Below are 27,157 nucleotides of genomic sequence, written 5' to 3'. Positions count from 1 at the left end.
TCTTGTCTCGCCCGCGCGAATGTTGCTCCCTGCTTTGCTGCTCGTTGCCGGCTGGGCGGTCACCGTCGGGTGATGGCGAAGGATGCCACAACCATACTCCCGTTTTGTTGGTGTTAGGTCACCGAACGGAAGCCCGAACAGAACTCGCTCGCGAGAGCGGCTCTGTCGTCCATGTTGACAGACCCGACGAAACGATCGCGCCACCGCGGTGCTATAACCCACCGTGGTAACCAGTCTCAATCTCCTAAATGCTACCGATACCGACTATTCGCACTTGACGTCACTCCATACGTCACCTCTGTTTTCGGAGGCCCAGAAATGAGAGTGGAGATTTTTCAGTTTCGGTTTCTTCAGTTCTTTCGTAGGCACAGAAATACGCGTCACAAATGTCTACAAAAAATTAGGCAGCATGCTAGGTTCCCAAGAAGCCTAAAAACACCATTAAAAAAAAAATTGTCTTCATTGTCTTTTTAAGCTGAGACTGTGGCCAAAGCTACAAGCGCGGGTGAGACGGGAAAATTCTAGCGTGAGTGCTCGCCCTGCAGAAGAAAGTTTCAAAGCAACGACCTCGAGCTCTCGTGCTTGTGGCATTGGCTGCAGTCTCGGTAAATGGAGTATAGTTCGCAAGCTGAAACCATTTTACTTGACTCTCTCCACACTGCAGGAAAAAATAAAACACAATTATAAGGTTGTGTGATTAAAAAAAATTTTTAGCTGCTTATTACGCTACCATGTGCACCGAGGTATATTAAAATGTAGTTCAGGGAATTCTCTTTTCGACAATCTATATGTCAAACAAAATTGTTATTATATAGCGCAAGAAAAAAAAAATGATGTCTAATTTTGTGCAATTAGCACGAAAGATTTTTTTTGTTTATTTTGCTTTGCAAAAAATTAGTAAAAAAAGTAAAAAAAAAAAATACATTTTGTACTTTTTTTAGAAACAAATCTTGCAAGTTTCGAAGGCCCCCTTGCAAAACTTGTTCTGTAAAAAGAAAAAAAATGTTTTTGCTCTTGTGATGATTGTAACGTTCCTTGATGCCCCGACCAAAGCGTATCATGCTACTATGTAGTGTTGTGTTGAGGACGGTACTACGTCACATTTTTTGTATAAAACTCTACTTGTCTTGCTGCTGGTGACATGTAGAGATACGGAGCATGCCGAGTATTTCCACATTAGCTCACGGAGGCAACAAATGTGCTCGGTGTGCAAAACAAAACATACCGTTAGGCACCTATGGACGGCCCAGTCTGGTTTGACTCGCTGCCACTATCTATCGAAACTAAAATCCAATGAACAAACGCCATCTTCTGATTCACTGCTGCCACTTTCATCAGCACAATCTATGCATTTACACGTGAATCGTCTGTCAGATGATGTTTTCGAGGTGCGTCGGCTCCTTAGAAACAACATCCGGGGTTTGAAACCGATCGATCGAATTAACCGACTTGAATAGGTGTGGCAAGAAAAAAAGGTAATGTAATCGAAGTTAAAAAACAAAACAAAAAAAAGTGTTGTGGGTTATTGATAAATTGTTTTTTTGTCACCATTGCATGAGGTTAACAGGAAGGCACATCGGACTGGCCTTGTTCCCCATCCCTCAGTGTTGTGGAATGAACATTCCATCTCCATTCCGGGGAAGTAGAGTTTCCAGGACTGGGGAATGTAAAAGCCAATTCCCACTCCTGGAATGGCTGAACCTCTTCATTTCATTCCCCTAAATCCTAAATGCGAAAAAATGGCTCTTGTGTTACTGGCAAAAGCAGCAACAATCTGACGTTAATAGCCGATTCACACGACGGACTGATCCGCGGAAGGATTGATCACGTGACGACATGTCCGTGGTCCGTCCGTCTCCCAAGTGCATCCACACGAGGGAGACGACGAGCAGACGCTAGCGAGGGGGGCCGAACGTGTTGGCCACCCCACAGTGTCGCGAAACTCCAACATCGCACCGTGGCACCGTTGTCCAAGAGAGAAATCGACGTTTGCTACCGCAATAAAGAATCGTACGCCGCTGTAACGTACAGATTGAGACAAAACACCAGGACAGGCTTCGCACCAAGCGCCACTAACTTTACTAACCCAGAGCATGACAGTGACACAGGCATGGTCCTGCTCGAGAAAGCTTCGGCGTAGACGTGACGAAGTCTGGGGTCGTGCAAAGGTGTTTGGAGATGCCTTCACGCACTCCGCGCTCGTGCACAACAATCAAGCACACCACATCCACAAGAGAGGTTTTGCTCGGTGAAATTCTGATTGGACGTGCAAGAATTATCGCGGCGTGCTAGACGTGTTTTGACGGGAGCTGCTTGACGCGGACCCGGAGGAGTACCGAAACCCGCTTCGCGTCAGCTGGACAAAGTTTCAGGAGTTTCTTTCACTCGTGGAACCAAGAATCGCGCGACAAAATGAACCAACGAACACACAGAACACAACGTTGCCAGACTAAACGCTTTTCAAGTCAATCTCTCGCCAAATGCCCGCGAATGAAAAAGGCACTCGGCTTTATCAGTCCGCATGTCCGCGGACAAAGTGCGGATCGCAGGAATCGGTGACGTTGACAGTCACGTGGTACACGGTCTGCGGACGAAAATTGAGATTTGGTTCGTCGTGTGAATCGGCTATAACAAACGCATAGATAATTTTAAAGATATGTGATGTGACTACTTTATGAGTGACCGTGGCTGAGTTGAGGTGCGGTTAACTATGTTTATTATAGCGAAAGAAAGGCGTCTAGTCAAAACCAGCACAGAGCATTTTCTCTGTGCCGGGGAGCGGCGGTGATCTGCCGCTGCTTATGTTTCAGCCAGGAGACAGACTGGAGAGGGAAACGCCGCCGGGCCCCGCTTGCGAAATCGGGGGCGTCGGGTTGCTCTCCGTCGGTCGGGGAACACGGCTCGTACCGCTGGCTCGTACCGCTGGCTCGTACGGCGCGTACATACCTTTAGTTTACATTAGGCAGCTTGAAAGCGCGAAGGTTTCAGTCTCGGACGAGTTGACCTTCTTGGCACTGGCATGTTTGGCGCCTCAGGAATGCCGACGTCTCCCATCCATGTGTCGTCCTTAGAAGTTGGTGTTTCCATTTCCGGAACCTTCAGCCTGATCTGGTCGGCGTGTCGGACAACATCGCCGTCTGGTGTAGTAACGATTGCCATGCGCGCTCCCTTCGTCTCCTTTACGACTCCAGGAATCCAACGGGAACTTGATCCGTAGTTGCGGATAAACACGGTTCTTCCTGGTTGTAGTCGTTTGTCAGCAGTGATCTGAGGTTGTTGTTCTACCTTTTTCTCCAGCCGCGCTGGGTTAATGAGGTCCAACCTCGAACGTATCTGACTTCCTACCAAGAGGTCTGCCGGAGATTTTCCTGACGTGCTGTTGGGTGTCCGCCGGTATGAAAGCGACGAGCGGTCCAGCGGTCCAGCTTTGTAGGTCTTTGCCGGAAATCTTTTTCAGAGCCGACTTCACCGTTCGCACAGCCCGTTTGGCGAGTCCATTCGACTGCGGGTGATATGGTGCAGTTCGAACAGACGCACGCTGTTCTGGGATGTGAAATCTTTAGAGGGTTGTCCTGTGAAGGGAGTGCCATTGTCTGAAACGATGCAGTATGGTACTCCAAAACGAGCAAATAATCCTCGCATTACTTCTACGGTCTTTTCTGAAGTAGCATTCTTCACCAAAACAGCCTCAATCCACTTGGAGTAGCTGTCTACTACAATTAACAGCATTTGTCCGTCGACTGGCCCTGCATAGTCGACATGGATTCTTGACCAGGGTATGGTCGCTGCTGGCCACGACAGTGGCTCCCTTGAGGGCGGCATAGGTTGCGCTTGCTGGCAGTGATGACAGTCGCGGGCCATGTTCTTGATATCGCGATCCATGTTTGGCCACCAACAGAGCGATCTGGCCAGAAACTTCATCGCAGCCATGCCAGAGTGGGCGTCGTGTAGCTCCAGCAGCACTGCTCGTCTTGCTTTTCGTGGAATTACCACTCTTCTCCCCCACACCACAAGTCCTTCCTCCACCGACATCTCCGCTCCACGGGTCCAGAAGGGTTCGAGAGTGGGATCTTGTGGCTGAGTTGGCCATCCTTCCAGGATAGTCATTCGAAGTTTACTCAACTCCATGTCCGCAGCTGTCAAATCCGCGAGTTGTTTTACAGAGAGTGGTCCTGTTTCCAGTTGCTTCACGAAGGCCACTTGCTCTGGGCTTGTCGGTGATTGACTTCCATCATTCAGTGGAAGCCGGCTTAGCATGTTGGCGTTGCCGTTGTACTTCCCAGCCCTGTGGCGTATGTTGTACATCTATCCACCAAGTGTCAGAGCCCACCTCTGGATCCTGCTAGCCGCTGTTGCTGGAATAGCTTTGTCTTCCCTGAAGAGTCGAACAAGGGGTTTGTGGTCTGTCACCAGTGTGAATCGTCTTCCCAGGAGGTAATCTCTGAATTTGGTGACACTAAAGATCAAGGCAAGAGCTTCTTTTTCGAGGTGTGAGTAGTTCTTTTCAGCGGGCGGTAAGGTCCTGGAGTGGAATGCAATCGGCCTCGCGACGCCATCGATCAGGTGAGAAAGCACCGCTGCTACTCCATACGGCGACACATCGCACTCCAGCAGTACTTCTTTCGATGGGTCGAAATGAGCCAAAAATCCGCAGTTCTGGATTGCGTTCTTTGCTTCCTGAAATGCTGTTTCTTGGGCCGTGTCCCACTGCCACTTTGCATTCAGTTTGAGTAGGTCGTACAAGGGGTTGAGCATGGTTGACATGCGGGGAATGAAGCTCCTATAATACATGAAGAATCCAAGGAACGACCTTAGCTCTTGCACATTTCTTGGTGTTTGCGCTTCTTTGATGGCCTTTAGGTTCTGTTCTTCAGGATGTAGCCCATTACGGTCAATTCGGTGTCTAAGGTAGGTTACCTCTTGCCTCCGGAATTCGCACTTGTCTTCTCGAAGACAACACCGCTGCTGTGCAGTTTCTGGAGTACTTTCTCCAAGTTTCGCCCGAATTCTTCCTCGCATTCTGCCACCAGAATGTCATGGAGGAACATCTGCATCTCCGGAAGGTCGCGGAGGAGTGCTTCCATCCTGCGCTGAAATATTGCCGGGGCCGAGGCGATTTCATAAGGCAGTCTGTTGTAGCAGTAGAGTCCACGATGCGTGTTTATCACTGCCACCTTTTTCGACGACCCGTCGAGGGGAACCTGTTGGTACACCTTCGTCCCCGCCAACATTACCACTGAGGTCAAGTCCGTGGAGATGCATCACGAGGCTCTGACGGAAGCTGTACCCGGAGACAACGTGGGCTTCAACGTCAAGAACGTGTCTGTGAAGGAGTTGCGACGTGGCTATGTGTGTGGAGACTCCAAGGACTCTCCACCCAAGTCTACGGAGGAGTTCACTGCCCAGGTGATTGTGCTGAACCACCCCGGCCAGATCTCCAACGGCTACACGCCTGTTCTGGACTGGCACACGGCTCACATTGCCTGCAAGTTCCGTGAGATCAAGGAGAAGTGCGACCGTCGTTCTGGCAAGAAGCTGGAAGACAACCCAAAGTTCATCAAGTCTGGAGATGCTGCCATCATCGACCTGGTGCCCTCCAAGCCGATGTGCGTGAAGACCTTCACCGACTTCCCTCCCCTGGGTCGCTTTGCCGTGTGTGACATGAGGCAGACGGTGGCTGCGGGCGTCATCAAGTCCGTGAAGCCCAAGGAGGCATCTGGTGGCAAGGTCACCAAGGCTGCTGAGAAGGCCTAGAAGAAGAAATGACTATGGCTACTTGGCCGGGCCACTCCAGAGCAGCAGCCACGCCAGCAGGGCTGCTGGCCCCCGGCCGGGACAAGGCTCCTGGCACACTTTCGTTTGGTTACTCTGTTTCTCAACCTTTGGTTGCTGTGTCAGTGTCATCGCAAAGAGTTCAGGAGAAAAAGAAAGGCGTCTAGTCAAAACCAGCACAGAGCATCTTCTCCGTGCCGGGGAGCGGCGGTGATCTGCCGCTGCTTATGTTTCAGCCAGGAGAGGGACGGGAGAGGGAAACGTCGCCGGGCCCCACTTGCGAAATCGGGGGGTCGGGTTGCTCTCCGTCGGTCGGGGAACACGGCTCGTACCGCTGGATCGTACGGCGTGTACGTAGCAATATGCTTAACGCATCCCCGAAGCTAGCGGCTTTGGGGATGCGTTTCAGAATTGGCTAGCAGCCCTGTGTGTCACAGAAACGTGAGACAGCTTTGGAACTTCTCTATGCACGACTCTGGAGTGAGAAGCCCTGCATCCGAGAAAGGTGGACGGCGTGGCTTTGCCCTTCCTGGTAGCCTATGACTGGTGCTGTAATTTCACATGGTAACAACAGCGGCTTTGTTACGTCTTGTAGCGATAGAAACGACACTTTGTTCGTCTACAACCATTCAGTTGTTGTGTCACTAGGGATGCCACTTTCATCCTCGAAGGAGTAAGAGCCTGTCAGAGAATTAAACCATCTGTCACCTTAAAAGCCAACGACCAGTTTGCACTTCCCACTTTTGTCTCTCTTCTTCCTCTCCCTCCTTCTTTCCTTTCTACCATTGCCTGTTTCCTCTTCTCCCCTTTCCCTCTTGTTCCCCACACCAGAGCCCTGCTTGCTAGAAAAAGAAAAGGGATTACAATGTAAAAGAGCAACCCTAACATGATTGACAAGCAGCCTTGAGTCCGTGAGTTACAATGCTGTTGGTGTCGGTGTAGGTTTTTAGTCAGCGTGCGGTGCACTAGTACTTCTTTATATGTTCCCCTTGGAGTTTTTCAGCGAAGCTGTAAGACTTGTTGGTTGGATTTTTTATGTCGGCGTCCTCACGGGGGAAAAAACCTTCAGCGATTGAAGTGAAAAGTGCATGCATCATGCATACAACATAGAGCACAGCATTCGTTTCAATAAAGAACAAGCACAAAACAAGCATGCGAACCACGTTAGTGATGATAAGGTGCTCCTGATAACAATGCAAAGCACGTTTAGTCTAACCCCGTTACAGCAAAATTGACGGTGCGCAAGAAAAAATTTGTTGTATCAAAAATTTTGTTGTGAAATTCACAAAAAAATGGCAGACCTTAACGGGTAGAGTACAGAAACCTGTTGAGCCAGCCGGTGCTAGCTTTGAAGTTGTCGATTCCCAGCAGGCAAGCAAAATTTAAGGCCTTCTGCTGCACAACACTTCTGCTGATGGATATCTTCTTCGCCCTCGTCTTCACAAATCTTGTGTACATAGCCTTGTCGATCTCTTCGTGCGCCGATGGTGTCAGTTTCTTTCGCTTGGCCGATGTCCCCAATGCCTTTTCGATTGCATTTTTCGACTTTAGAATCGTCGACAAAGAACTCGAAGAAAGTCCGAACTTTCCTGCGATGACAGCTTTCTTCTGTCCACTTGCAATTTCGGCCAGGAGCTTTATCTTCGAAAGATAAAAACTTCCGCGTTTTGTTTGACGGTGCCATGTCCAAAAAGCCCGCATACTGTACTGACAAAAGGACAACCAACAAAACAAAAAAGACGACTGAGCTTCAGCTTTGGATAGTCTGCAGCAGAAGATTATCAAGCCAAGAGCTAGGGTGCAACCAACATCGGTGCAACAGCGAAAGAATGCCGGGAAGGCCAGTCTCATCGCCGTCGTCATAGATTAATGACGGCCTGCACGCCCTGTCAATGTTGCGCTTGGGTACCGGTTCTTAGTGGCAGTTTCTTGTGGTTCAACACGCGATTTATACCTTATAGTAGGATTATTTTATGTGCTAAAATGCACTAAACTGCTCGAAAGTTTGTTTTCCGTACAGAAAATTAAACTTTCGATCTTCGAATTGTTCTCGAAAGTTCCGTTCAAGCGGAGCGGCACAAGAAACAGTGTTCGCTGTAGTGAGACTTTTTATGCATCGACTCCTATGGACCGTTGATGGGGAACCGAAAAATATTTGTTGAACTGGAAATTTCGTTGAAGCAGTGTTTGCTGGAGCGGGGTTCAACTGTAGCGCTCACGGCATACGTTTCCTGGTAAATATATACTGTTGTGCAAGCTGCCGTCACTGGCCTTTCATATGTAAAAGAAAAACTTGCCTCCGTTTCAAGTTACGTCAGGACGCAGCAGACACTACGAGCTATCCCAGCCAATCCCGTCCCGTGGACGCAGCCCGTAACACTCTTTCCATGTGTCGCTGTGCTCCCTCTCCAAGGCCACGTGAAACTCACGCGGCCTTGGACTGGCTCCAATGACTCGTAGCGTCCGCTGCGCTTAGACAAAACATGAAACGGAGTATAGCAAATGGTTTCATTGTTGTTACAGCACCGCTATGGGTAGGCCACGCATAGATAGGACTTGTGAGGAGCGGCAAAGGGGAAAGAAACGGTAATACAGTCAAACCTCGATGTAACAAAGCCGGTAAAATTCGGAATTTGCTTCGTTACATTGAAATTTCGCTACATAGAAATTCGGGGCTAACGTTAAAGAAAGTTGCCACAAATGTTTCTCGGGTGCACACAACTCACCAAGGACACCTTTATTTCGGTTGAAAGTAGTCCGTCACCTTTATCTGGGCCTTTCTTGGCATTATTATTGGCAACACGCGATGTTCGCCTAGCCAGACGGCCTGCATCGCGTCTTCCTCTTGCTGCATGCTTGTGAACCGCCTCAAGACATCGATCGCGTCCACCACTTCACGGGTACTGTTCACATCGCAGGTGTCTTGCTCATCAGGCTCGAAGTCTTCCCCGTCTTCAGAGTTGCCACGAACATCGCTAGCTATCGCCTCGTTGGTCATTTCCTCCGTTGAAACGACAGCAGCGTCGGCTTATAAAAAGTTGTCGAGGTCGACGTTGTTGGGGGCGGCTCCATCGCCTTCAAAGTTAAAGCTCCATCACCCAGGACAACAAGAAACGCACATTTTTAGTTAGGCCTCGAAACGAATTACGCAGCGCGAATGGAGCCGACGGACGAAACGGCGGCGGCTCTAGTGTCCTCTAGTGGCCGTTCTGTACACCACACTCGCCAGATTCGGCCCGTTTCACCTTTTGCGCTTTATCGGAGTCCCGTTGCAGCGCATGTGCTTTCCAAAATCTCCTTTGCGACCCAAAAGTTTGTGACAAATTGTCCATGAAACTTCGTTACATCGAAATTTCGTCAAACGGTGCTTCGTTACATAGAGGTAAAAAATATGTAGCATGCATACACTTGCGGTTAGAAAAAGTTATGTACTTTGGTTCATTGGGTGTCTCGTTACTTTGAAGTTTGTTACATCGAGGTTTGACTGTACGACCAAATGGCGGCGTGCTGCGACCAGCGGCAGCATTTAGTATCGTGCAGTGGGCAGTCGTTGCAGCTCGTACCGCAGCTTTGCTAGTCGACCACTTTCACTGTGTGGATTGGAGCCCTAACTTCTGCTCCTTTTTCTTTTTTTTTTCGGAGGGGGGGGGGGGGGGGGGGGGGGGGGGGGCGACGTTGCTAAATACGATTGGAAGCTGTTCTTTGTTTTTTAGTGCTTAATTTTGTTTTATCAAGGCAATATTTATGATTTTGGAAAGCATCGTCCGCGCATGCGCAGCCCCACGCAGGCGCTGGTTCGAAAGTTGGGAAGTATGCAAACACGGCATTGCGTGTTCGAGCGAAATAAGCCACGGCCTCCCGAGAAGGGGGGGTCAGATCCTGCTTCCTAGATGCAGTGGCTTGTGGGTGGTTGAGTTCCCCCATTGTATCCTCTGTACACATTGTGGCTTATCTGCAGCTTATCTTTTGCCCAGAAGTTTGTCACAAAGAAGCTTCTTCACTTTTTTTCCGTGTGACCTTCACATTTTCATACCAATGCATTCTGTTTCAGGCTTCCAACAGAGAGTAGCAGTTATTTAGAGAAAATGTTAATTCACATTGGTAAAAAACTGCGCTGATCAAAGACGCACCCAGCGAAGATGTGCCGCGCAGTGTGAAAAACAAACTTGATTCTCGTTTCCTTGTCCTGGAAGGTTCCTTCGTTAATCCTGCAGCACGGATTCGTGCCCGATTTTCTTAGTTCCCTCCTTCCATCCTTCACTTTCCTGCTCAAAGATGCGAGAGGAGGAAAGCCTTGCAGAATATCGGGTTTGGTCGTTTACCTTTTAAGGGAAACTGAAGCGGTTCTGTATTTGAGGAAAAAAAACTTAAATCGTCTTCATTTGGCCTACAGATTCACGATTATCGAGATTATTCTTCAATTTTGTGCACAGAGGCTGCAGGAAATCATTTTCAAACTACCGCTGAAGCCCCTCGTTCCCGAAGCATGACGTCATATCCAGAGTTTTCGGAATCTCTGCTCTTGCGCATCTTCAGCGCTTATCAAAGCTATGCACACTTACTCTTGCTATTTAAAATAAAAAAAAAAAAAACAATGTCACGACTGGTGTCAGTGCGGGGGGAATATACCTGCAAGCTTGCAATTGCACATGCTGCCCGCAAGAGCGATACGGGCTTGGCGGCCGAAAGATCTGGGTATGATGTAACGACTGGTTGGAGGTTTCCCGTGTTTTCTTGCGTTTAGTTGCATCTTCGGAGAGAACGAACGTGGTGTTCAGATGCGTGGGATAAAAATACTCTAGAATTCAATTCTAACTCGTTTTTTTTTTTTCAAGAACTGCTTCAGCTTCCCTTTAAGTGCGATGATGTTGTTTCATGGGCCACTTTTACCGTGCGCTAGTGGTGCACCAGCAGGCCATATGCCAGGGGTGGCCAGGCTGACGTGGCCTAAGAGCCGCAAACAAAACCACGAAACTTCCAAGAGCCGCGGGGGGGGGGGGGGCAAACTTTCGTTTAGGGCAATAAACTAGACTCTAACTACTTTAAATCTATCCGAGTCGGAAGCAGTCCATTTTTACGTAACGTAGCAGAAGCGCAGCACTACCAAACCGCAACCTGTCCTTCAATTTAAAACACATTTCACTTTTTTTTTTTTTAGGGGGGGGGGGGGGGGGGAGAGAGGAAGCCGCGAGCTGCACTTTAAGAAGCGAAGAGCCGCATGCGTCTCATGAGCCGCAGCTTGGCCACCCCTGCTATATGCCCTAGCTGAAGATTGGCACAGCTCACATAAGAGAACCCATTCTATTCCCACTCCATTCCTCCCAGCACTGCTGCCATTCTTCCATTGCCATTCCGCTCCGGAGTCGTGGAAGTATGGAATGATTCTGGAATCATTCCAACTCCGAAGTGACAACTCTGCAACACTGCCACCCACATTGCAACAGTATTGTTATCTTTACATGCATTTTTGTTATAGCTTTGCCAAAATGATGTCACAGCAGCACGTAAGACTGTTCTTTAAAGTGAACAGGACCATACGCTCCGTGCGGGAACTATAGGGGGCGCTTTGAAGAACGCGCGTAGCGCCGCTAGCGGAGGAGCTGGCGTTCGACAGTAAGGCGCGTTGAGCAGCCTGCGGCGCCTTTTCGCATGCGAAGCTCTGGCGGCGGAAGCGCGCACAGACGAAACTTTAGCTTTTCGAGCTGATACGTTGAAGGTGACGTTGTATGAGTGCTGGGGCAGACCTGAGAAGGGCATCTAGCTATTCTCTATTTCTTATATATTAGGGAGTTTTCGTACATCGTTTCCGCTGTCCTGCAACGCTCACCGCAACCTGCTACGCAAGCTGGAACTTTACAGTCAAGGCCATCGGCACGCAGGCGCAGTAGCAACTGCTTCGTTGCGGAGGGCTCAAACCCTATTGAGTTTGAGTCATTATTAGCGGTAATTTCTCTATAGTCCGTTGCAACCTAAGAACAAAGGGCGAGGGTAAGACGGGCCGGGGAGGAGGAAGCAGACAAAACGCTAAAGAGAGAAGGAGGTTTCCCCCTCTCTTCTCCAGCATTCCGTCTGCTTCCTCCTCCCCGGCTCGTTTTACCCTCGCCCTTCGATCTTAGGTTGCAACGGACTATAGTTTCAGCCAAAAAAGGGGTTGGCGCAATTTTCCGAAAAGCAAGACGGCAGCCACCATAATTGCTCTGAGTGGGAAATTTGTTTCGCTCGTCGCTGTAAACAGGACTGCTGGAACAATGATATTTGGAGGCGAGTGAGATGTTCACTATGTTTGTGCACGAAGTGTGCCAAGTTTCATTAAGACAGCAGGTGTGAAAGTTATGTTTTAACGAATAAATAACAAAAAAAAATATCCAAAATTGAACCCAAAATGTTGTGTTATAACCGGGCTGTGCAAAGTGCAGATTTGGACACACAGGTGCTTGGACTTGACAGTAATATGATACAGCACTTATTATACCAAAAAGAGGTGGCATAGGGAAACCAGGTGGAAATTTAGTTTGGGCGGCGTAACTCAGTGGTAACCGGTTTTGACCATGAAAGGGCTGTCAAGAGAATACCACCCGTCGTGGAAGGTGGAGACTTTAAAGGTAGGAAGGGACTAGTGGACTGTACTCCCAATTGAAACAACTTTACGAAAGATGGTTCTCAAGTCGAGAAAACAAAGTTGTTGACCAACACACAGTTTGGCCGTCAAAGCTGGCTTTTGTGGTTAGCTGTTGTGTAATAACCTGTTGAGCGAGGTGCTGATTCTCGGCACACAGGTACTTTGACATGACCGTAACTTAACACAACACTTATTATACCAAAAAGAGGTGGCATAGCGAAACCAAGTTGAAATTTAGTTTGGGCAGCGTAACTAAATGGGAACCAGTTTTGACCATCAAAGGCTGTCAAGATAATACCACTCATCATGGGAGGTGCACGCTTTACAGGTAGGAAGGGACCAGTCGACGGTACTTCCAGTTCGAACAACTTTGTGATAGGTGACTTTAAAGCCGAGAAAAAAAGTTGTTGTCTACAGAACCCGGGGTGTCAACGTTTTCACATCCAAAAGGAGGCTGATCAAAAAAGAAAGCACATACACTTCCATACTCAATTGTCGATTCTCCTGTGATTCCGAGTCTCATTGTAGTTTTCCTTAAATTCATATTTGTCTTTTTTTTTTTTTACACCGTTCGAATTTTTTTACATAAAGTACAGATTGCGTGCCATACTTGTCCAGGAATATCATCGACACGTACGATAGGGATGAAACTTCTTTGGAGGGCATTCCTCCAACGAAATTGGCTCTGCATGCCCGCGAGTGTGGGATGGCATTTCAGTTCGTCCCATCGGCGCTAACACATGTAGGCGTCACTGGTACGAAAACAAATGCGGAGCGCAAAGCGGCAGTGTATAAGATGTTAGCCGTGCCGACACAGTGGCAGATATGATCGGGAGACTAAATTTCTCGCGTAGTACGGCATGGTTCCATCGTTGTCGCTGTCCCATAAAACGTCGGCGAGGTGAAAAACTGTGAAACTTTGTCCCCACGAGATACGACTCATAACTATTGAAGCACTTAACAACGCAGCACCGGCAGCATTTCATGCTGTGAACCCAGCACAACCGCACCGCTCCGACTTCAATGCGTACCAACAAAGTCGGCGTGGTTTCGGTTTCGTTTTCTCTGAGGTTCTCACTGCCTACCTTCGGTAACGGCCGCGCGGCGGCGCGCCAGTCGCATTGCACGGAGTGTATACTCTAATTTCGATTTGTTGGCAGTGTAATGTCCATATTTTTATATATTGATTCTAGCGGTCATGTGTTTTGAAATTTCGGCAGTGAGAAGTGCTATTATAGCTGCCTATTTGGCTGTATCACTCTATTGCTACAGTTCATGAAAATAAGCGGAAGTGCAGATGCCCAGTGGGGTGGCAGTGCAACTTGACGTTTTCAGTTGCATTAAAGCAGCCGTTTTTTGAGCTACCCCCAAAAATTTCATCTTTTGAATACCCGGACTATATGCTTCACGGTATGCTGTTTATTGACTTGAAATTCAGAAGAGCTATGGAAAAAACCGTAAATAAAAATGACGCTTAAACCAACCTTTAAATTTCCGTGCTGTCTCCAGTTCTGTGATTTCACAAATTGTACAGACTTTCAGGTTGCGCAGATAGTACAGAGTTTGTCGAGTGTTTTTTCGTCCTGCTCAGTGAATGAGCTTCCAAGCATTCTATTCCCACCATCAGTGTCTTGTAATAATTTGGGAACGTGGTTTACTCCCCACTTTGCACCATTTCTCTAGTCGCACTTCAGTGTGGCCAGCAAGGGTTGTCTGTTTGAAAAACGCGGTGTGAATGAAATTTAAAAATTCAATAACTTCACAATTTCCTTTTCCACTTAAGGGGCTTTGCAACAATTTTTTGACTGGTTTTTAATTTGCACCAAACCTGAGTGCACTGAACGTAGTAACTTAATGAAACTTTTCTTTTCTCGAATTTCGCTTCATTTCAAAAGTTAAAGGCAAATTAAAATTACAAAGCTCCTTCATGACGTCGTTGGTCGTGGCTTAAAGGGACACTGACACCCCCCAAAATTTTTTTTTCATATTTTGCCAGGCGCTTCATTATGGTGTCGGAGGACTACCCAATTAATATTTTGCAACAGCGTGGCGTATTTTTTTAATAAAGCCAAAAGACGCAACTGCTGGAAACCGAAACCGAAACCCGACGGAGGTCGGAGAAGTGGAGAGAAGAGAGTGGAGTGGCGGAAGTCACGTAACTACACCCGACCGTGCGTTTTTTTTTTTTTTTCTCCTCTCCGGTAGCAGACGACAGGACATGCGGCGTGCGATGCGGCGTGCGGGAACTGTTCGCCGTGATTGTAATTGTAATTGTAATTTATTTGCACAATAAGTATGATGTATATGCGACGACGTGCGAGGCTAGGCAGAAAGGTAACAACCCTTACGCTTGTGCGCCTGCTAGCCGGTCGCCGCATACACCGTGGATAAGGGGAAAGGAAAAGGGGAAAAACATTCTTTTGGAGTTATGTTTGTTCCGCTCGTTGTTCTGTACTCCGAGATGAGTTGTTTTGTACATTAAGAAGTTGGAGATGAGTAGTGAGTGCCCGTGATGAATTTCCATGATCGGCTCCGAAAAGAATACACCCAAGATGTTGCGTGAAGAGCTGGCTCACTTGTCCTGCGTCCGAAAAAAAAAAGGGGCATTGTGCGACAGAGTTTCCGAAAGATCAACAGGATCGGGACCAATGGCTGGCTGCAATTCCCGTAGAACATATACGGACACCTCGGAAAGCGGACGGTACCTGATTTATATGCCCCTTGCATTTTGTGGAAAGTGATTACATTGAGTTCGCAGGTGTCAAAAAGGAAATTTCATACCATTTAATTCAGCGAAGTGTCGTCCACAACATGTGTTTGTTATTTTTTTGTTTGTTTCTTTAGTGATAATTTAAAAAAAAAAAAAAAAAATGTAAACAACAAAAAATGTTGAAAAAAAAAAAAAAAAAGGTTTCACGGGGGATTGAACCCGGGTACTACCGCGTGTGAGGCGGACGTCTTTCGCACTGAGCTACTGGGGCAACCCTTTACTGCGGGATCTCTTTTCTTAGTAATAATTCAGCCGGTAAACTGTAAGTTGGAAAGTTTGCTGCCGATTTTCCTCTAGCAAAAGCACTCCCGGGTCGAAGTCGGGAAGCACCACGCATTGGCGACATTCGCACCTTGTAAAGGAATCGTACGCGTGCATATTCAACTCGAAGTAGACACGTCGTGCTTGACGTTTGCGCGAGCGATGTCTTCATCCACGAGAAGGGAGCGACGGCTCGGCGACGTCTTCGTGCAAATCGGCTTGGTGGTCGGGCGTGTCGTACGGGATGAATACCAATTCTTTTGATCAGTCCCTAATTTCTCTTTTAAAGGTAGACAGAATTCGCCGGTACCGCGAATGACAGTTCTGAAATAGAGGTCCCACGCCCGTCGTCCGCTGCCACCGCCGTCCCCGCGAGTCCCACGATACGCGAATAGACGAACGCACAGAATGCTTCCGGTTGTCTGTGGAAATTTTTTTTCAATCAACGTATTTGCAGCTGTTTAGAAGCCACAAAAAATTGGTTTCATATTTTTTTCTATTTTTAATATTGAGTGTGTGCCTTTAGTGACCTACGACTTTGATCAAATTTGGTGGTCGCATCGATACCTTAGAAAACGGCCCGTGACCGCGGAAAAGAGAGTGAGCGAGACTCGAACCGGCCAGTTTTTGATCGGCGGTTTTCGGGAGGAAAGAAACCGAATTTCGAGCCGCAAATTCAGTTCTGGGTAGTTGAGCTCTCATATGTCACGTACAAATCAAAACCTCGGCGAGCATAAATACCCTGTCAGTGTCCCTTTAAGTGGCTGCGAACTAGAGCAGGGGTAGTGAGCTCAGCGAGCGCTCACAGCTGCCGCACTGCGTGTCAACGGCTCGAAAGGGCGCCACTAAAGCATGGGTTGGGTAGGCAATGTGAAGCGGGCGGCCAGGGCGGCTCGCATTGGATTTGCTGCGCGATTAAAGTCTAATTCGGCATGGCACTTCATTGGCCACAAACGACAGCAAACACGGGGTAAAGATCAGTTCAGAACGGGAACCAATTCGCGCTGCTATACCGCCAAACGGCCAAATCTCAAGCCAAACCTGCGCCGAAGGCCTTCGGAATGCTCGGAACCGGTCGGATCCTCGAGCCAGTATACGATTGCAGCGCCGCCGCATGCATCCGGGACCTTTCTACGCTGGCCGCTCGTCGGTGCCTGATCCCACTACACCTTTCTAGTATGCGCCGCCTTTTCCACCGCTTGGTTGCGGGTATGTCGACGGGTCATTTCTTGTTTCCATACTTTATAAACTGCATTTTTATTTCTTTTCTGATCTAAAATACTAAACAAAAACTACTTTCATAAATAATTGAAACGGTTCGCACCACTTATTTTTGGTATTTCGACTAAAAAAAAGCTTTTAGTGGCTCTGACCACTAGTAAGGCCAGGACCAAAGAGCTCGCATAGCACGCGCTTTCGGCACCGCGGGTCGCCCTCGTAGGTGGAGGAGGTTTCCGCGTCGTTTGGTTAAAATATGACACACTGATATTTAGTTACTCTCGTCATGCCCGCTGGGTTGCCCAAGCCCCAAGAGACGTAGAAACCGCGAAAAAGTTAGACGCTGAACTATGATTGCAGGGCCCCTTTAATACTTGGCGGATTGTTACAGCAGTGTCTGTTGGTGTGTTGTGCCAATTTAAAGGCAGATTAGAAACCATAAAAAAATCTCTGGAGTACTTGTTGAAGAATGAGGAATGGGTGAAAAAAGTGACAAAGCCACATTTTGTTCTTAGGAGATAGTGAAGTATTCGTTCTCGGGACTTCATTATTTATAAACGAAACAATACAAATATACGCACGACCTGGACGCGCATCCGAAGGCTAGATACGGGTCGATCACAAATAAAAAATAGTGAGAGTATTCGCGATTCCAAGGCATCCACAATCAAAGATAAAAAGTAACAACATTGAATTCGGCGATCGGTAAACATTTTCTTCAGACATAACCATTTTCGGTTTTCCCCTGAGCGGCCTCTGCATAGCAGTCGGTAACAGGTCAAGAATTCGATAGATGCTCCGTCTCCAGTGGAAGCTTCCTGCCTCTGATAATGCTTCGTCGCATGTGCTGCTAAAGCCCCTACTGAATTCTTATTCTGTTGCTGTCTGTTGAGCTCACTCTAGCATGAGTCAAGCAGGGAACACATGAGCGGCGGAAATGGGCGTCGCACGTCACTTGCCGCTCGCTGCTATACTCCGTTCACCCTTAAAGGGACACTGACGGGGTATTTATGCTCGCCCAGGTTTTTAGTTGTACGTGAGATATGAGAGCCCAACTACCCAGAACAGAATTTGCGGTTCAAAATTCGGTTTCTTTCCTCCCAAAAACCGCCGACCGAGAACTGGCCGGTTTGAGTATCGCTCACTCTCTTTTCCGTGATCATTGGCCTTTTTCTAAGGTTTCGACGCGACCACCAAATTCAATCAAAATCGTGGGTCATTGAAGGCACACAGTCAATATTAAAAAATAGAAAACAATATGAAACCCATTTTTTGTGGCTTCCAAAAAGCTGCGAATACGTTGATTGAAAAAAAAAAAGGTAGCACTGACAACCGGAAGCACTCTGTGCGTTCACTGAATATCCCAACATGGCGTTGCTTTGCGTATCATGGGACTAGTGGATGGCAGCGGACGACGGGCGTTGGACCTCTACTTCAGAACTGTCGTTCACGGTACCGGCGAATTCTGTCTTCCTTGGAAAGAGAAATTTTGGACCGATCAAAAGAACTGATATTCATCCCGTACGACACGCCCGACCAGCAAGCCAATTGCACGAAGACTTCGCCGAGCCGTTGTCCCTTCTCGTGGCTGAGGGCATCGCTCGCTCAAACGTCAAGCACGAAGTGCGTACTTCGAGTTCAATACGCACGTGTACGGTTTCTTTGCTAGGTGCGAATGTGGCCAATGCATGGTGCTGCCCGACTCAGCTTCAAGCCGGAGTGCATGTATTGAAGGGGAATCGGCAGCAAACTTCCTACATACATTCGACCAGCTGCATTACTACGCATAAAGAGTTCCTTCAGTAGCTCAGTGGAAGGACGTCCGCTTCACACACAGTGGGCACGGGCTCGATCCCTGGTATGGCTGTACCAATTTTCTTTTTTTTTTATTGTCGAGCATTTTGCGATGTTTACATTTCTTTTTTTTACAATTATCACTGAAAAAAACAATAGTTGTGGACGATACATCGCTGAACTAAATGGTATGGGGATTCCATTTTTGACACCTGCGAACTCAATGTAGTCACTTTCCACAAAATGCAAGGAGCATATGAATCGGGGAGCGTCCGCTTTCCAAGCTTTGCGTAAATGTTCTACAGGAATTTTCAGCCAGCCATTGATCCCGACCTGTTGATCTTTCGGGAACTTGTGCACTCTGCCGCACAATGCCACCTTCAGATGCAGGACATGTGAGGCAGCTCTTCACGCAACATCTTGGGAGTATTCTTTTCGGAGCCAATCACGGGAATTCACCACGGGCACTCACTACTAATTGCCAACCTTTAAATGTACAAAACAATTCATCTTGATATTACGGAACAACGAGCGGAACAAACATAACTGCAAAGGAATCGCACGGCGAACAAATCCCGCCACGCATTTTGTCTGCTACGTGCAGAGGAAAAAAAAACAAAAAAAAAAACTTCCACGGTCGGGTGTAGCCACGTGACTTCCGCCACTCACTCTATCCTCTCCACTTCTCCGTGCGGTGCGGTAGTTTCGGTTTCGGTTTCGAGCAGTTGCGTTTTTAGGCTTTATTAAAAAAATGCGTGACTCTGAAAGCAAAATATTAATTGAGTGTAGTATTCCGATACCATATGAATCGCCTGACAAAAAAGGAAAAAAATATTTTAAGGGGTGTCAGTGTCCCTTTAAAGGGACCCTGCAAGTACTTTTTTACTGGTTTTTAATTTGCACCAAACCTGAGTGCACTGACCGTAGTAACTTAATGAAACTTTTCTTTTCTCAAATTTCGCTTTATTTTAAAAGTTATAGGCTAATTCAAATTACAAAAACAAGCAAAAAATAACCTCCCTCATGACGTCCTTGGTTGCTTGAGTGGCCGTGAACTAGAGGAGGGGAAGTGAGTTCATCGCGAGCTCAAACGGCTGCCGCACTCCATGTCGACGGCGCGAGAGGGCGCCACTAAAGTGTGTTCTGGATAGGCTGTGTACAGCAGGTAGCCAGAGCGGCTCTAACTGCATTTGCTGCACAATTAAACACTAATTCGGCATGACACTTCGTTGGCCACAAACGACAGGAAACATGGTGTAAAGATCAGTTCAGAATGGAAGCCACTTCGCGCTGCCGTACCGCGAAACGGCCAAAACGCAAGACAAAGCTGCTCGCTGAAGGCCTTCGGAACGCTCAGAGCCGGTCGGATCCACCAGTCCGTAAACGACCGCAGCGCCGCCACGTACATCCGGGACCTTTCCGTGTCGGCGCCTGATTCCACTACTCCTTTCTAGAATGCGCCGCCTTTTCCATTGCTTGGTGGCGGGTATGTCGACGGATCATTTCTTGTTTCCGTACTTTATAAACTGCATTTGTTTTTTTTCTCATCTAAATTAGTGAACAAAAACTACTTTTATAAATAACTGAAACTGTTCACGCCACTTATATTTTGTATTTTGACTAAAAAGAAGCTTTTAGTGGCTGTGAGCAGTAGTAAGCCCAGGACCAAAGACGTCACATTTCGTGTGCTTTCGGTACCGCGGGTCGCCCCCGTCGGTGGAGGAGGTTTCCGCGTCGCCCGATTAAAATATGACGCAGTGATATTTAGTTACTCTCTCCGTGCCCGCTGGCTTGCCCGAACCCCAAGAGACGTGAAAACCGCAAAAAAGGCGGACACTTAAATAGGATTGCAGGGCCCCTTTAAGCTGAGACTACGGTGGTAGCTATGCAGGGGTGGAACGGCTGCGCCAGTTGCGCTATTTTGCGCCAGGCGCATTCGTCTGCGCCATCCTGTGCCATTTTGCAGAAACTGCACCACAGCCAATATACCTCGTGCCATTGTGCTCCAAATCACACAAGGTGTGCCAAGTAAATTATATTTTTGTCTTAGTATCGGTTTTTATTGACTCGATTGGCAACAATGAGCACGTTTAGCTTGGTCGGCCTTGCAATTTTTTGTTCCGTTTATTTTCCCTGTGCATCCCGAGTCGGAGCGCGCGAAAAGCTCAAGAGTCGGATTCCAAGCGCTGCATCACCTGCGACTGGATTCTTATTCAACCATAAGCGGTTAAGGGGGGACATGGGTCTTTGAAGCCCAAAAACTTCCTAAAACTGCATTCTTTTGAAAATGGCGATGGCTGCCGTTCTTCTGAATCTACCAGGCTTATAATTTCGTGGATAAATACTTGAGCTATAAATCACTTTATAATATCTATGCGGGCTGAATGTGCATTGAAGTTGACTCTAAAACATTGTTTTCACAAAACACAATTTTTGGATTCGTCGAGAATTTGAGGAAAGATATCTCAGCATCTAGAGCAGATAGAAATATAACCTTTCCTGAAATGTATAGCTGAACGTGTGAAGCATACAATGATGAGAGCAGAATTTTTTATATAAGTCTAGAAAAATTTATATTTGATCTTTTGCTTTATTACTTGTTAGCCATGCATTGAGCAGTGAACTTCAGTGTGTAGTAAAGTGACTAATAATGAGTTTATCTTAAAAGTGCTTCCAACATTGTATTCTCTACACTTCGTAGTATCTAGCCATGTGTTAAAAAGAATATTTTGGGCAGTTTTTTTTTCTGTCATTTTTCCAAACAAAGACCGGCAAGCTTTATTTATTTTGAGGACAATTCTACTGACTGAGAAAATGACCAGATTTATGAAATCAGCTCGAAAAGCTGAACAAGCTTGTGCAGTTTCATTGGGTTTGGTCATAAAATAAGAAAAAAAGCTCCAAGACCAGTGTTCCCCCTTAAAGGGGTACTCCGCCTAATTTCAAAAATTTTGAGATAGTGGCGGATTTTGGTTTTTGAAGCACTCAAAAACAATCCCCAATCCTTTGTTTCGCGAAAAATAAAATATTTTTCGTGTAATTTTATTCTAGCCATGATCACAAACCGAAACCGAAACGGTGGCAAAGCCGGACAACATTGTATATTCGGCATCACTAAGCATGTACACCCACGTGATATACAAGGAGAAGAAGAAGCTCCCCTCTTATCAAGATCCTCCTTTGTGCCTCCTGGATTAGCACAGGCGTCGCTATTCTCCTCCCAGAAGATTATAGAAAATTAACCTGTCACTCAAAATTCTTACAAAAGCAGCTTCCCTCTCCTCCTTGTACTTGGTGTTCAAAAGTATGCGATGTAACACAAGCCGCGCTCAACGAGGCGATCGGCTTATCAGTAGTATCAATAGTCGAGCGCCGGGCCGGCCGAGCGCGTCACTCACGTCTTTCACGGCGCTGGCGCCACCCGTGCTCTCCCCGGGAAAGAAAACAAAATAGAAAAAGAAAAAAAAAGAAGCTGTACATGTTTGATGACGTCGCGGACGTGCCGGGAGAAGGAATTTGGAGGAAGCGGAAATGCAGCCGGGCAGTGTTGTCTGGCCCGCACGTCTCAACCAAAACCAGCGGATTCGTGCTTGTCAAACTTTGACAGCGATTTTAATGAACTTCTAGGCGGAATTCCGTCGTAATATTTGCCATGGGGGTTTTGTAGATGATAACAAAGAGAACTGTATAGTTTTGCACTACTGGAAAAGAAGCGGAGTTGCCCTTTAAGCAAGTCGGCCGAGGTGAGGTTGAGTCGTTAAGCGTCAGATTGCCTGAGGCTCTGCGGCCCGGGTTCCTAACGTCAACCAGTTAAAAACACATTAGCAAAAGATTCCTTTTAGTACTTCATCGTTAGAAGTTGGAATCACATTCTTGCAAGATAAATCATGATTTGATAGAACTGAAACGCGGTCCGATCCAAAGCCTTGTTGGCCAACAGGTCTCAAGCAAGCGGTAGATCTGCTCGGCATACTTTAATCTCTCTCTGGCTCATCGCTTCGAATATGACCACTCCGTTAATCATAGTCTGCTGCTTTGATATTGAGTTGTACAATTGGATAAACTCAAAATTTGTTGCGCTGTTCCTCCACGCAACTGCACGTATGTTGCTTGCACACGTCACGTGGTTCGCACATATAATTATATGTCGAGCACGTTGGGGTTGTGCTATAAGCAGTGCTGGTTTGCATTTGGATCAGCTGAAAGCCACTCAGAAAATATCAAGGACACTATCTTCAGAAACATATGGTACTTGCTTTTTAGTTCTCACTAAGGCCAAGTTTTCGCATCTGTTGCACTGTTATCCCATCTATACCTAGGATCCAAACCACTCATGTTCATCTGTGCTGCTAAGCACAATTGAAATTGTTCCCGTGCTTGTCTACGACACAAGCTTAAGTGCAATGAAAGTTGATCTGAGCTGCTCCTAGCCTGCTCCAGAATGTAGTTTTAGCTGCTCCCAACGTGCTCCAAAACAGCTGTTTCAGCTGCTCCTAAGGCTGCTCCCAAGTACATTTCACGAGTTCCACCCCTGGATACGTGCCCACTGGAACCATCGGCTACCTCCCTCTTGTCACTTGACCGGGCTCTCCACATAAAAAAGGTGTGGCCGGGAGCGTGATGACGTTGCAAAACAGAGGCGTACGACTGATCCGACAAGGACGTAGGGTCAACTGCGTACTGAATGTAGGGGTGAACGGAGCGTATGCGCGCTAGAGGAGCACCACGTGGCATTATTTGTATGATCCGTACCGACCAAATCTGAACGCGCTGCGAGGGAGTGACATAGGGTTGCTAGCACCTTTTGCTATATAAATACTGCCGCACGGCGCCCGTTTTCATCTCTCGTGCGTTCCCAGCATTAGCCTCGACTAAACGAAAAACAAATTGGGAACCTTGGATCAGGGTCTCCAAATTGCCTTCCTATGGTGGACGTTACGGATGTAGCGATGACTCTGTAGCGCACAAATCGTCGGCTTTTACCGGTCACTGCGGTGTGGGTACGAGCAACGTCCTCTCCGTCTTATTTCAGGGGATTCCCAAGACTGGTTTCGACTTCCTTGACAACTGGTAACCCGAAACAAGGGCGGCACGCGACGACAGGCAGCCTCGCTTGCTCTACAAGCCTCCTTGGCTCGTCTGCGAACAAGAGGAGGGCGTTCTGAATCTCAACATGCACGCAAATCCATTTTTGACGCTTTGTCGTACCTAGTAGGGCCAGCGTTGTTCTCAGTTACGGTTACATATTACATGTTTTACAATTGAGCCTCATTTTAATGTTCTACCGCATTTCTTCCTACAGTTGTTTGTGCTTTTCTTTTTTAAAGGAAAGAATGTGACACTGATAAGCTCACATATTTACACAATGGTTATTATTACAAGTCATGGCAAGCCAAACCAAACAATAATTCTTCCGTATTGTCTAATTTTTCTTTTATATATTTTGTTGGTTACATCATTCTGTTACTACGAGTTGGATTTGAAGTTTATTTTCATTCGCTCTAAACAATTTAGTTCGAGCTGAATGTGTAAATTGTGCCTTTTGTGACTTTTTACCAATCTACTGGTGAAACCTAGCTGGGCTTTTTGATGTGAAATCACAATTTTTTCTATGTAAATTCTGCTTTAGACTAGTCAGAGCTTACTTGCTCGGTGAATTTAAGCCTCGCAGCAAAACTTGAACCCTCCCTCCAGTACTATTTTTCTAACTCGAGTGGTGCAGCTTTTGTCCTGGACTAAATATACCCAAGAGCGCTTTTTTCGAAACGTTTTTTTGTATGTGTGCAGGAGCATAATAAAGCTTTATGCTTTGATAACAGACTTCCATTGTGGAACTTTTATTCCAAATGTAAAATATCAGTATCAATCTGTATTTGATTAGAAATCTGTATTGTCATGAGACACAAGCACGGAAGTGGATGGGCTTATTATTTCTTAATTCGCAAAATAATGGAAAAACAAGGCAATTTGCCTCAACAGCCTGTATCTCGGCGAGTTTGAAGAGAGCAGTGATCTCTTGTATTGCCGTAAGCTGCCGAGACGGCAGTAATGATATTTTTCTTTGGTGATGAGTAATGAAACAAATATTTTTCGAGGCCGGTAAACTAGTAATGTAATAAGGTACTTTCAGGCAGCAATTTCTAGATAATTACTCATTACTTTTGAAATTGCTTTTGTCCCAGATAAAAAAGTTTGTTTGCAAGCTTTAAGAAAAAAGTAGAAAAATTATTTTCCACGGTGAAACGTGAAACATCTGAGCAAACGAACAAGGGCCATCTGAGGGCAAAGCCTCGTCGAGGCAGTGGCGCGTCGGACATAGGGTTGTTATATAGATACTGCCGCGCGCCACCACCTCCCCCCCCAGGAATTTTTTGGGGGGGGAGGTGGTTGTCAAAATGAAGGTGTACAGCTTGGATGTCCATGGCATGGGGTTTGGAGGGGGTTTGGGGGGAGTCAAAATGAAGGTGTATATTATAGGCTGGGTGGTGGGTAGTGGCGCGTCTGGCGCACTTCCGGGCTTTGGCTGTGGGTGGAAGTCACGAGAAGTCACCATGCGGGACGTGCATTCCTGTGTTGTTTTGGAAGAAACCAGACAAAAACCTGCCATCTCTTCAAAATGCCACGACTGGAGCTGTACCAATAGAGTCGGGGAAAGGTTTGAAGGTCAGTTTTCACGTGTATTGTGCCTACTCGGTCTGTCCGAGAATGTGGATAGGTGCCGGAAAAAAGGAAATCCAGATGCAGTCAGACCAAAATTGCTTGTGTGGGAAGCATTTTGGGTTGGATTCACGGATACTTGTGGTCGTCAGATTTATTTACAACAAAATGTTTAGCTGGGCTTGTTGGTTCATGACTGGAAATGAGCGCCAAAGGAACAGGGACAAGTGAGGAAGTGGACGACAACACGCAGCGCACAAGTGAAGAAGTGAACGACAGCACGGGGCGCTCATTTCCAGTCAGATTTATTTACTTTGTTCCAACATGAATGCAGGAAAACAGCCAAGTTGTACGGACCACCTGTGGACTACACTCAGTGCGTCTTCAAGTTCGAACGGCCAACTGATTGTTCAAACTGTTGTCTGCTTTTTCAAACGTTTCTGCTTGTTGTCGTCTGCTCATTCAAACGGACGGTGACCCGTAGACCAAACATTGACCCGGTAATTGCGTTAAGAAGTCAGTGCAGGCGTTCGTTGGGGCAAGTAGGCTCGGTGTAAACAATAGATACCAGGGGATGTTGATAATTGTTATCAGCGGCCATCACCGACTTGTTACATCTGATTCACTCGGTCCGAGTCTGCTTGCGATTTTCGGTATCTATGTTGACCAACTTGGCTACGGTTTACACTTTTGCAGCCTGAGCGATGTTGCGACTTAAAATTGCGAGCAGAATCTCGTCATGCGAATAAAGCTTTAGCCTTCATTCTGCGGTGTCCACGTGAAATGAATAGCCGCATGTCACACATTATTTACGGGACGTTTTGCGGTGTAACGAGCCTCATTTTTCGCTGAGGCCGCTACATTAGTCAGACATTGCCAGGAAGACGTAGAATCAACAATTCCAACGTGAAGAAGAACACAAGGACTGGCACCGATGCCGACATCTCATTCCAATGGTTTATTTATGGGCGACGGTGAGCTTCTTGCCCACACTCCATTACTAGATTGCCTCAGTTGCGGAACTCTCGTGGAAGAGGGTGCACCCCATCACTCACTTCACTCCGCCTCCCGTCGTTCGAAGCGCCATCTAGATTTTCGTTTACGAACTGTGTGTTCCATAGAGTACGGTGGAACACCATCTAGACGCTTCGCTTCAAAATGTATGTACCCCATAGAATACACCTCAGTTGCCAAAGCAGCCATCCGGTGCGTTGAACAACGGGAGGCGATTCGTGGTGAGTGGGGGGGGGGGGTACTGCTCGTGCATGCAGGGCGTCAATCGGGCACGTAGCCAAGGGGGAGGCCCATGAGGCCCGGGCCCCCCTCGAAATCTTCTATTTTGCTAGGACCTCCTCTCCCCCCTCCCCCTCACACAGCATTTTGCCATGGGTGGGCCCCCCCCAAAACAAAATCCTGGCTACGTGCCTGGTGTCTATGAGCAGTTCCGTAACTGAGCTAATCTAATAACGTTGAGTGGAGCTGCGGTTGAATCGCGTCTCCTACTGGTATGTTTACCGCGTAAAAAAAGAGTGGTCCCTTGATTTCCGCCTGATGACGTCACAAAAGTGTCATGCTGCCGTCGGTCGCGATCCTGGTGGCGTCCCAATAAGTGGTGTATGTGGCAGACGCCTGCTCTGCTGGAGGTCGCTTTCCGGTGTGACAGCCCACGGAGCTTCGGCAGTCAAAATTTGAGACGCCATGACGAGAGCGACACTTGCGTTCGCTGGTGCTCTTCGCCAGCATTTCTACGACCAACCGCCAGGATCGCGACATCCGACAGCATGACGCTCCGGTTTCTGTGACGTCATTTGTTGGCACTTCGGGACCCCTTCCGATGCATGGGCGGGACAGGACGCTAAGCACACCAGCCGGTGACGCGTGCCTACCGCATCAGTAGGGCTAGCCACCATAGCACCAGTATGGCCACGTCGCGGCCGAATGGATGGATGGATTTTAACGGCTATACCCTTTGTAACGGGCGGTAGCTTGCGCCACCTAGACTAAGTCTAACAAGACAAAAACATAATTCCTTCCGCCCTTCTAAGACCAATTTTCTCCCCCGAACT

General features: G+C 47.4%; 1 protein-coding gene and 1 pseudogene across 1 annotated transcript in view; one reads left to right on the top strand and one right to left on the bottom strand.

The window, feature by feature from the left end:
* LOC8033226 (uncharacterized protein C1orf198 homolog) overlaps positions 1-24,254 on the top strand; it is a 29,976-nt gene extending 5,722 nt beyond the window's left edge. The window contains exon 5 of the mRNA XM_029978753.3: positions 23,467-24,254. Coding sequence (XP_029834613.2) covers positions 23,467-23,508 — 42 coding nt within the window. The 3' untranslated portion in view covers positions 23,509-24,254. The remainder of the gene's footprint in view (positions 1-23,466) is intronic.
* On the bottom strand, positions 6,993-7,635 carry LOC120836374 (annotated as a pseudogene).
* Positions 24,255-27,157: the final 2,903 nt, after the last annotated feature.

This window comes from Ixodes scapularis, unplaced genomic scaffold (assembly GCF_016920785.2).
Source record: "Ixodes scapularis isolate PalLabHiFi unplaced genomic scaffold, ASM1692078v2 PGA_scaffold4__175_contigs__length_147842914, whole genome shotgun sequence".
Classification (NCBI taxonomy): domain Eukaryota; kingdom Metazoa; phylum Arthropoda; class Arachnida; order Ixodida; family Ixodidae; genus Ixodes; species Ixodes scapularis.
This window is presented reverse-complemented; position numbering and strand designations above follow the sequence as displayed.